Here is an 11,542-nt window from a genome sequence, read left to right on the forward strand (position 1 = left end):
TTAGATGTTGCCTTCGGCTTCGGGCCCCTTCTTTGAGGCCCTTCCTGTGATCTGGGACTGAACGGACCTCTTCAGGGCGGCCAGCTGTTCCACGTGATCTTTGACCTGGGCCCTCGCCAAGTTCAGCTCCTTACGCAGCTCGTTGTTTTTGGTGAACAGAGTCTCTTTCTCCTGCGGAGCAGAGGAGAGTCGCCGTTAGAACACAGAGATTTCAGTCAAGGACTCGCAGGAAGTAGATCTACTGAGCGGGAATAAGATACGTAGGACCAGGGTTCATACACATTTCGACCAATGGATTTCCATGACTTTAAACCAAATTTCCATGACCAAAATCTTTGTGAAATCTCAGTGTATACATGAAAAGGTGAGATAATGTAGTATTTAAACTAACAGTGAGAATTCCAAAGCATACAGTATTCCTTAAATTACACAAATGAGTCAATAGTTTGGAATTCCAGGCCTGGAAATAACCATTTTAAAATTCCAACCCTGAAGGACTGCTCTGGTTGGTCCTGTTCTGACGTACCTTCATCATCCTCACGTTGACCTTGTCCTGCTCCGCAGCAGACCGGGCCAGCCTCGCCTTGAGGCCGTTAACCGTCTTCTCCTGGTAGTCACGCTGGCGACCGAATGCCTTCTGAATATCCTCGTCGACGCTGCTTTTCTTCACCTTGGAAACGGCACATAGCGCGAGTTACAAGTTTCAACAAGACCACAAATTATTATCCCGTCGGTTCTGAGGGTTCTACGTCACCGCGTGAACCACTCACCACGTCGGTCAGCGATACGTAGCGGGCGTAGATCGTCTGCACGCTCTCCTTCAGCTTCCTCGGCTCCTGGATGAAGCCGACGCAGTCGTGGAGGTCCGACTTGAGCCGCTGAAGGTGCGTCTCCAGGTCTTGCGCCTGGCAACAGGAAGATATATCAGAGACATCTTCTCAAGTTCTCACACGAGGCTCACTTCATACGTCTCCCCACCAAACCCGAATTACCCTTCGTTAATATTAAACATGTTCATGTCCATATGACTGTCCTTGAAGTGTGAAGTAAATCAGTGAGCGCTTCAGGCAGATTCCTAGCTTCATACTTCGTTGGGTTCGTGGTGCTTCTTGTGTATTACACCAACAAACACTGACAAAAAAACTTTCCCTTGTTTTCATAGATGAAAAATGATCCTGCTAAAAACAAAACAAAAAAATGTCCTACCTGTTTTACAGATGCCCAATTAAGGAACTTGGAAAGACTATCCTGACAAAAACATTTGTTTTTTTAACCTGTTCTGAATCATTAGTCTGACTCAGCGGATGTAGAATGTTCTGTAAATCTTCCATTGTCTGCATATCTCCCTCTGCAGTTTAGTCTAATCTACCACACACAGGCCTCTTAGATCTACGAGAGGAGAGAGATATAAGACGTATATCTTTTCAAACAGCGGGTACTAGCGGTTTAAAAGGAACTGGAGAAGCAGCATGAACAGCATGAACCAAGAATAGAAACAAAGTGTTGGTCGTGTGCTCACTATCAGCGTCTCCTTGTGCATCTCCTTATCTTTGGTCCTCAGTTTGAGCCCCAGGTCAGAGATGGTGAGCTTCAGCTGAGTGTTGCTCTTGTCGATTTGCACCAGCTCCTCCTCCAGCTGTCACACACACACACACACACACACACACACACACACACACACACACACACACACACACACACACAGCGCTGTCAATACTTTACATGACCACTAATACCCTTTGCTCTCATGATTCACCGAGGGAGGGGCACACGCACACGCACACACACACACACACACACACACACACACACACACACCTACCTGGTGGAGCTGCTCCTTCTTCTCGTTGATGTCGTCTTCTTGAGTCTCAGTCTTGTCGTTCAACTCGCTCAACTGGAAATCGAGAATAAACTTCAGCTTCTCCAGTTCCTGGTTCTTCTTCTTCAAGCTGCAGATGGTCAGGTCCTGTGTGCGGGAACGGAGAATTCAGTGGAAGAAAGTTTGTGGTCGTTTTCTTTGTTGACTTCCTTTTTTCGCATTATTGTCACGACTCTGCAGCCAAACATAATCTCCAGACTGAGAACGAGTCATTTTTCAGAGAGGTTGAGGACGACTCAATGTTTCATGTGTGTTGAAGCACTTTCAATACCGAACATGCAGGTTTTCAGAAATACAAGAAGGAACCAAACCTTCCTCCTTCAAGATAAATCATGCAAAAAATTATAGAGCAAACATATTGGATGAATGTGAAAGAGAAAAGGAGACAGCCTCCTAAACATGGAAACCTCGCTGGTAATCTATTTGAATCTAAAACGTTGAAGCCACCTTGTCCTGGTTGGTGCTTTCGTGTCCAGAGATCTGCCGCTTCAGGTCCTCGATGTCGCTCTCCAGGGAGCGGATCAACCCCAGCAGCCGCTGCCGCTCCTGCTTCAGCTTCTCGATATCTGAGCCTCTGTCATCCATCCGTCTCTGCAGACTGTAGAGCTGCGATCACGCCACCGACCCGGAAAAGGAAGAAAGGTCGATTTAACGAGAGACGGGCGGGGAGAAAGAAAGACGAGAACAGGAACTGCGGCCACCTTTTGTGTCATGAGATCCGATTCTCCTTTCAGATTCGTGTTGGTCTGTCTCTCGGTGTGCAACTGCTTCTCGTACTTGATGCGGATGTCATGGGTCAGCCTCTCCTCGTCGTTCTCTACTTGCCTTGTGAACTCCTTGAACTCACGGACCTGCTGCTGGGCCTCCTCCTCACACTGCCCAAAATAGAAGTAGGTGACAAACCCAAAGTGGAAAGGAGAACATCGGCGGCCCTTCTACTTCACAAGACGCTATCTGGTCCCTCGTGGCTCTGCTGCTCCTTCTGACTGACCTGAACCAGAAGCTGAGTCTTCTCCTGCAGCTTGGCCTCGTAGAGCTGCGTCAGCTCCTCCAGGGTTTGGACTTTGCTCTCCTCCGTCGCCCTCAGCTGCTTCTCATAGTCTCCCTCCATCCTTTGATATTCATGCTGAAGATCCTGGTGCCTCTTGTGCTCCACTATCAGCTTCTGGCTGTAGGACAACTCTGTGTGTGATTGACAAAACGGATTGATTGATCCTCGGAGAAACAAGGTCACATGGTCCTCTGGACTGTGCCGACACTGATCCCGTCTTCTTCCTACCTAAATCCTTCAGCTCCTTTGAGTGCTTCACTGTGGCCTCTGCAGAGCTCTCCTGGTGCTCGCGTGCCTGCTTTTCCATCTCCGTCTTCATGGCCTATAGGTACAGAAGATGTTACGATTAGATAATAAATGTTTTAAAGCTCGGGTAGGCAGTCTATAATAACCTTTCAGCATGTTGTAGCTCAAGCGGTAGGAGAGAAACTAGACTTCTGCATCACCTATTAGCTCTGTTTACTGGCTCTATGTGTCTGGCCCATAGGGAGAGACTTCGGCCAATCACAGGTCATTTCAGAGAGAGGGGCGTTCCTATTGGCTGTTCTACAAACGCAGACGCTCGTGCATGTCCCTTCAGATGGTGAAAGCCTGATTCACCATCTACATTCAACACCCTACTCCAGCTTTAAATTAAACAATTGAGAGAATAGAGGGATGCAAATAGGTTGATATGGCTTTCTTAATTATTCAAAAACATACCAATAGAAAGTAATGAAAAAATGTTAATAGTCATAGTAACTAAATACATGCATTGTTGGTTTCCGGTATATATTTTGGCCATAAACTGTAACGTATTGAGTAGATCTGAAGTGGAGCGGTCAGGTGACCAGCAGACCTGTTGCATTGTTTTCAAAGATTTTATTTGCTGGGTAAATTTGTCAGAAATCTCCTTCATCTTCTCATTGTAGTTCATGTCCTTCAGGCGGAGCTGGTACTCGTTCTCCATCTGCAGCGCCTCCAGACGTGTCTTTAGCTCCAGCATGTTCTGGGTCTGCAACACAGACAGACAGCTAACAGGAGCACAGGGTTGGATACTTATGTTGGAAGTCCTGATCTGTTACTAACCAGCTCCTCTGTGACTATTCGCCTGTAACTTATCAACCTCAATGAGATCAACTGAGGCAAAGTTAAAGGGAAAACTATATTCAAGCATTTGCATCAGCACAATATATATATATATATATATATATATATATATATATATATATATATATATATATATATATATATATATATATATACACATATACATACATACATACATACATACATACATACATACATACATAAGATAAAATAAGATCCTTTATTAGTCCCACAGTGGGGAAATTGCAGGATTACAGCAGCAGTGCACACCATAGTGAAATTCAAAACAAGTAATATAAATAAACAGTAAAACAGTAAGAAAAACGGTAAGAAGAAAAAAAATCACAGTAAGAAGAAAAAAATCCAAAATAGCTATCTTATACAGACGGAATTAAAAAAAGTATTTAAAATGTATTTATATTGCACCAGTTAAAGTGATTTAAGTGACCAAATATATATATATATATATATATATATATATATATTTTGTGTGCGTGTCTGTGTGTAAATATATACATATATGTATGTGTGTATATTTATATATATATATATATATATATATATACATACATATATGTATGTGTATATATATATACATATATGTATGTGTGTGTATATATATATATATATATATATATATATATATATATATATATATATATATATATATATATATATATATATATATATATATATATTTGCACACACACACACACACACACACACACACACACACACACACCTTCTCCTCCAGGTCTGACTTGGTGACAAGGATCTCTTCAGAGTAGATGATCTGCCTGTTGCTCTTCAGTCCTTGGCCTTCCTTGTCGATGACCTTCCACATCATCAGGCAGCCATCTTCCGACGCTGTCAGCAGGAACTGATCGTCAAACGTGATCGCCATCTGAGGACGCGCAAAGTCAGCAGTCAGTTCGACAGACTGGTTATCATGGTTGACACGAGAGATCCTGTTGTAAACATGTTGAAACTGTTGACAATGGGAAAAAGCTCCAATATTTTTTTAATTAAATAAATAAATTGACTGTCTGAAGTGTCCGTCAACATGGAGACCGACCTTGGTGACGGGGCCACAGTGAGCCTGGTACATGATCCATTCCTTCTGGAGAGGTAGCGGGTATTTAATGGCTCTGATGGTCCCACTGGAAGTCCCGGTGAAGACGACCCTGCCAGAGTGAGACACCGCCACGGCAGTGTGAGCGACCTCATCAGCCGGAACCTCCTTCAGGACCTGTGCAACCCATGAAATACTCAATTGGGAGGGCAAAAGATATTGGGTTTACTTTTTCTTGAGTGACAGTGGAGTACATATTTTATATAGGGTGCAAAAAGAAGGGAACCAATTGACTTTGTGTTTATTGAAAAGTATCACTCGTAGTGGCGGTGGGCTTATCTCTGCTCATATGGTAAGCAGCCTCACATCGCTCCTAACACTCCCACATGAACAACACATTGGGCTCACTGCTTCCACTCGATGGAAAAGGAATACAGTCACGGGTTGCTGTTCCTCACCTGGCAATCTTGGATCTCCTTCAGTGTGAGGTCCGTTCCCACGGCCAGGATGGTCTGGCCGTCTGAAGAGAAGGCGACGTCTGTGTAGCTGCAGGACTTGAGGACGCTCTCAGACTCCCGCTTGCCAGTCTGGGTGTTCCACTCGTACACGGCGCCGTCCATCCCGCAAGACACCAGCCGGGTGTCGTTCAGGCTCCATTCAATGCCTCGCACCTGCAAAAACACCACTGTATGACCACTGTCTCTGACTTTGGACACTGCAAAGGTAAACATGCAGTGTGAATGGAGACTTCAGTCACAGAACACTGTTGCCGTTATAGATTGTAATTAATAGTTTTTAATGCACATTTATTTGAATATGTTCATATCATCTGTCACTGTCAATATAAATCCTAAATGCTATATATACACGGTATATATATATATATAGGTTGTACATAATCATGCAGTCTATGTATATCTATGCAAGTATTTATTTATTTGCATTAGTATATTTTATATCTTACAGAACTCTTGAATTATACAGACATTTTTTTATTGTTGTTCATTTGTGTTTTATTATATATAATATATACTTATTTGATGTGTGTAAATAACAGTGCTGTCTGTTTAAGTACATTGCGGGAGATGATAGTCAAATTCCTTCTGAATTCATTCCACATGCATTCTCCTCCCCGACTCACCTTCCCATTGTGTCCCTTCAGATTGAGGATGTTCTCAAAAGAGGTGACGGAGTAGATGTGGATGATGTTTCCGCTTACGGCCGCAAACATGTGGCCACCGTTGCTGAAAGCACACTGAAGTGTGGCGAGAGAAAGTGTGAAAAAAACAAAACGGTGAGCGTTCAAAAGTGTGTCATGTTGGTGTGATGTCAGCAAACTGAACCAACATGGAACCGACCTCTCTGCAGTCGCGCACAGTGAACTCCTTGATGGTGCGGATGTCGTCGATGAGCAGGTTCATCAGCCTGAGTTTGTCTGAAAAGCCCACCAGGATGAAGAGGCCGGTGGGATGCAGAGCCACGCTGTGCGCCTCCTCCTGGAACTCCTTGTACAGCTCCAACAACCTAGTGACAGAACACAGGGAGGAGAATGGAGAGACATTGTAGCGAGTCCTGAGTGTTCCATACTTCATATGAACATAATTGTAGGAGCTATTTATTGGATATTAAGTTATTTTACTCACAAGTAGTATTGTTTAATTATTCTAGTTGTTTGCTTATATTGGTTAGATTGTTTTGATGTATTAGGATAGTTTTTTCTTTTAATAGTTTTTAGTTTATTTGTAGTTGTTGTCTAGGTTTACTTAGTCTTTAGATTGTTTATTGGTTTATTGATTGGGTAATGCTGTGGGCACCTTGGGGTTTATATATATAGGAGTGGGCGGGTACAGGACCAGCATGCACCTGGGTAGGCCATAGTTTTTTACCAGCATAGGAGAGGCAGCATGGAGAGTTCCTTTGTTCTTTTGTTTGTTTGCTTGTTTTGTTTAGTTAAATAAATTATCAGAAAAAAACGGTATCCTGCATGGACAATGCACTCTTTTGGCTGCGTAATCCAAAGAGCCACGATGCGTCAGTGGCCCTTTGATTTATGTTTATTTTCTTTGATTTATTGGACAAATGGCCACAACAATAATACTGAACAAATGTCTCAATAGGTTGCTTTCCCTAATTGCGTTTAAATACCATCTATATGTGTATATGTGAAATAAACAACAATGCAAAAGACTGTGTGGAGAAATTAAGTAAACACATCACTCATCATGAACAAAACAGCAAAGGGCTTTGGGTGTGATGTTGTCTCTTACTTTGTTTCATAGTTCCAGATGCGGACCGAGTGGTCCAGAGAGCTGGTGGCCACCAGGGGCTTTCTAACGCAGACGGACAAACCAGTGATGGACTTAGAGTGGAAGGACTGCAATAGAAACTCAAAATGTTCCTCCTGATGGATAGAGGGCAAAGAACAAAATGAACTGTTGATAAGGACATAACAAAGGATGTATTATCCTTAATAAGGCATTGTTCTCGCTTTGGATCTGGTAGCTTTAAAAAGGCATAGTTGACTGTTAACAAGTACACACACAGACATAATAATACTGTTAATAAGCATCTTATAAATTATAAGATGCCTACTACCTATAAGAAACCTATGTTTATTTTCACACACTTCATATACACTACACATACATACTTTGCACCTTTCTATTGTTTAAGTTTAATTTAATTTCCTAAATTAATACTCTCTGTGCTGTACATATCTTTCATCCCAGCTATTTTTATTTTTGTATACATCTTCCATCCCTGTTGTTTTTATATTTTATTTTGTATCCTAAGTAAGTTGCTGCTACTTCGACAACAAATTTCCCCTTGGGGATTAATAAAGTATATATTTATTCATTCATAAGGACCTTGATATAAAGCAGAGAGCTCTTTGCTAACGCAGTGGTCTGATTAAAATGAATGAGGGAAGCTGTGTTGTTGTTTGTTTAAACACATGTGTGCCACAGTGTCAGTGATGGAGCCGGTAGAGGGACTTTACCTTGTGGAGCTCCACAGAGGAGAGGCTGAAGCTGTACAGCTGCCCTCTGTCTGTGCTGATGGCCAGAGTCTCCTCTGCTGGACTGATGCACATGGTGTCAATCTCCTGGCATTCTGCCCGGGTCAGCTCATTGGTGCGTGGGTCTGGTGGGATCTGACAGATAAGAACATGTGATCACTTGGGAACATGCACAGAGTCTGCAGTGCCGCTGATACCTGCATGAACACTCACCCGTATCATCCTGCTCCTTCTATAACCGTCCACCTCGGTCTTCTCAAAAAGACAGATGGTGCCGGGCCCCAAAGAGCACGCGAAGCCCTTGGAGTAGGACAGAATGGCTGTGATGCGAGGACCTTCACCCACGTCATTGCCTCTCATCTTCTTCAGCTCTGCTTGCCTGTGCAGTGAATTATGGAAAGGAAATAACAATCAGTTCATCAGGATGCACTAAAACCATATTGAAAAGGCTTGATTGACAGAACCAATGACTGAGCAATGCACCACCATTATACCCATAGTTAAACAAAATAAAGACTGTTGATGGTTTCTAGTAGCATTTTACACTCTTTTTTTTTAGGATTTGTGATAAGCTCAGTGTAACCTTTCAATGACATACAACTAATTTGGATTAAACTCCCATCTGCAGATTGTTGCTGCATGTGACACACGAGCCTATGAAAACAACCTGTGGCTACGTGACGTCACCACATCTTTACAGCGCCGTGCTCCTCCATCCTCTGACCTGTCAGACTGCTCCTGCGCGGCCCTTGACGTCACGTTGATCTCTCCCCGCAGCTCTCCGGACTCGAACACCAGCAGCCGGCCTCTGTCCGTCCCAGCGATCGCCCGCTCCCCGGACGCCCAGGTGTGACACAGAATTTCGACGGACTCCACCTTCGGGTGTCCGCTCTGCTTCAGGGATCCCTCCGAGTAGCGCAGCAGCTTGAACACGCCGCGTCCGCTCACGCAGAGCTGCGTGTTGCTGTGCGGGCTGAAGCTGACCTGGTGGGACATGATCCCGTGAAGGAGAGTTAAAGAAGCTCGGAGGATGCACGCACACGCGCGCTGTCGCTTGCACTGATACATTGCGCGCGGCTGACTCACCTGGGTGACGGAGTTGTTTGGGTCACTGGTCTTCACCGTTGCCAGGATCTTCTGTTTCTCCCAAAGCCAGAAGACCAGCATCCACTCCGGACCCCCCGTCTGGCCTATCAGGTACTTGGAGTCGGGGGAGAACGCCACGCTTACGAACTCCCGCGCGAGCTCGTCTCCCGCGGTCAGAACTTTCCTCTTCCGGCCCTGCTCGTGCTGCAGGTCGAACACGGTGACGGCGGCCCGCTCGCCGCACTCAGACACCGCGAGGTAGCGCCGGTTGGCGCTGAGGGCCAGCGCGCGCATGCCCCGGCTTTTCTCCGAGCCTGCGAGACAGCAGACAGGGCTCGTGAAACAACTAACCTAGCTAATGTTCGAGGAAATGAATGGAAACAGGCTTTACGGGACATTAGCCGCCTTTAATTCTTCAAATATAACTCATAAAAGACGTCTATACCGCTACAACCTACCTGGAATGAACCTCTGACATCTTTGGGCGGTGTTGTAGCACACGCAGCTGTTTCCGCTGGGGAAAACGACAGTGTGCTCGTCCAAGAAACACAAGTTGTTGCGCACACCTGTCCGCAAGCCGAAGATGAAATGAGACTGTGCGACGACGGTCGACATTTTTTCAGTCGAGTTAAAAAGAAGAAGTTTTTCTTCGAAGCCGCGAGCAGTATTTAAAATGAATGAAAGCTTCAAAGACTCCCCACACACAACGACTAACTTGCTACTTTAACCACACATTAATTTACTTTTAGCCTTCGCCTTAGCTTTGAAAACCAGAAAGGAGCAAACGCTCATAACCACGAGTCCCGTCGCTAGGCAACCCAAGATATCCCGCGAGAACTTGACAATTCGAGCCCTTTCTTCTTTTTTGCCCACACCTCTCTCCATCCACCATTTCATAGACATTGCAATCCCTGCCCGTTTCTTTACATGTTCCTCGACATTAACCAGCAAAAATGTTGTTTTTGCCTACTCGTTTATGTCTGCTTCTGTCTTAATGAAGTCTCGCGGGATTTCGGGGGGTTGCTTAGCGACGCAACTCAACTAACAGAGTGTTAAAGGGCCGAGTTGTCTAGTGGTGGAATGTAAAGTTAGCCGCTTCAGCACTGCAGGACTACTTGTATTAACATTTTTGAGTTACTTAATCTCCTTCACTTGAGAGCATTTTCATATCACCTATTATCTTATTATACTTACTATACTTTATACTTCTACACAAGGCCTATATTTCAGAGGGCGTTTCTCTGAAAGCCATACTAGCTAGGCCTTCTCTATTTTTCCACACAAAATAGTTTTATAAAATAGATGCATTATTTTTTACAGGTGTTAATATATATATTTAAAAAATCACAGCAATCCAGATTGCGAACATCAAAGGCTTTTAATGTCATGATTCAATAACACAAGTGAGTGGTTTTTGCATCCGAGGCTCTAATATTGAGTTTCATGTTTCAGAACGAGCAATGCTGTATTGTATAAAGAATAGGTAGTAACGTGGTGAGAAGGACTTTCCTTGTTATTTGTATGAACGGATCTTGGGGTTTCCCCTGTAGCATAATACGGTCTATCTAAATTGTACATTAGTTCTGGGATCAGTCACACAAACTGGCCTTAAATTGAAAAAAAATACATGATCAATTTTAGCAAATTAATACAGCCCATTTAGAGGTTCTGTTATCCCCTCCTATGCAAAACGGTTACAACTTCAGCACCAGGAAGTTGCCTCTAAAGGACAGAAAAACCAGTGGTGACTTAGTTTAAGGTTAAAATTCCTTCCCAACAACACCTGGACAAAGAAAGTGGAGCAGGGTTAATGGCAAACATACTGTATCCATAACATCTACGGAAAGCTCCCGATGCCTGCCGACGAAGACCATGTGATGCGGTCGAAAGCTTTGGAACAAGAACGAGTACGTGGACCTTTAGTGTGTCGTTTTATCAAAACAAAAACGTTGAAGCCATTGGCCCTGCTCACGTGACGCATTGAGCGCTGACAGACGAGTACCTGAATGCAATTACCTAGTAGATACAAAATGGCCGACACTGCCGATGCTGATGAATGAACCGCCTGAACGCACAGGCGGTTCCCAGGGGGTCATGTAGTAAGCACCAATAGTGTCTTCCATGTTTGGTCCGATGTAGACGGCGCCTCTCTAGTGAACTATGCAGAGGCCTTCGCCATGACACCGCCTTGTCACCATGCCATGATACATTTGATCTTGATATGAATGAAGTGCATATAATGAGACGCAGTTTCCTTTTAAATTCTATAAATCCTATCCGGGTTGTTGTTGACCAGTGGAGGTCGACACATTTCACAGACTGCTTGATGCCCCTTTAAGGTTTAGCTTA

At 44.1% G+C, this 11,542-nt stretch overlaps 1 protein-coding gene across 1 annotated transcript; it reads right to left on the reverse strand.

The window, feature by feature from the left end:
* cfap57 (cilia and flagella associated protein 57) lies at window positions 1–9,808 on the reverse strand (the record flags this gene model as incomplete). Its single annotated transcript, XM_079218791.1, has 21 exons — window positions 1–171; window positions 527–670; window positions 771–905; window positions 1,520–1,636; window positions 1,823–1,966; window positions 2,327–2,485; window positions 2,581–2,754; window positions 2,871–3,061; window positions 3,159–3,252; window positions 3,769–3,924; window positions 4,762–4,923; window positions 5,095–5,268; window positions 5,550–5,762; window positions 6,233–6,346; window positions 6,450–6,615; window positions 7,359–7,492; window positions 8,090–8,242; window positions 8,321–8,486; window positions 8,832–9,091; window positions 9,194–9,507; window positions 9,652–9,808. The coding sequence occupies 21 exons, from the start codon at window positions 9,806–9,808 to the stop codon at window positions 1–3; spliced, it is 3,498 nt and encodes a 1,165-aa protein (XP_079074917.1).
* Between the last annotated feature and the right edge of the window lie 1,734 nt (window positions 9,809–11,542).

The sequence above is a fragment of the Taurulus bubalis genome (genome assembly GCF_910589615.1).
Source record: "Taurulus bubalis genome assembly, chromosome: 5".
NCBI lineage: Eukaryota > Metazoa > Chordata > Actinopteri > Perciformes > Cottidae > Taurulus > Taurulus bubalis.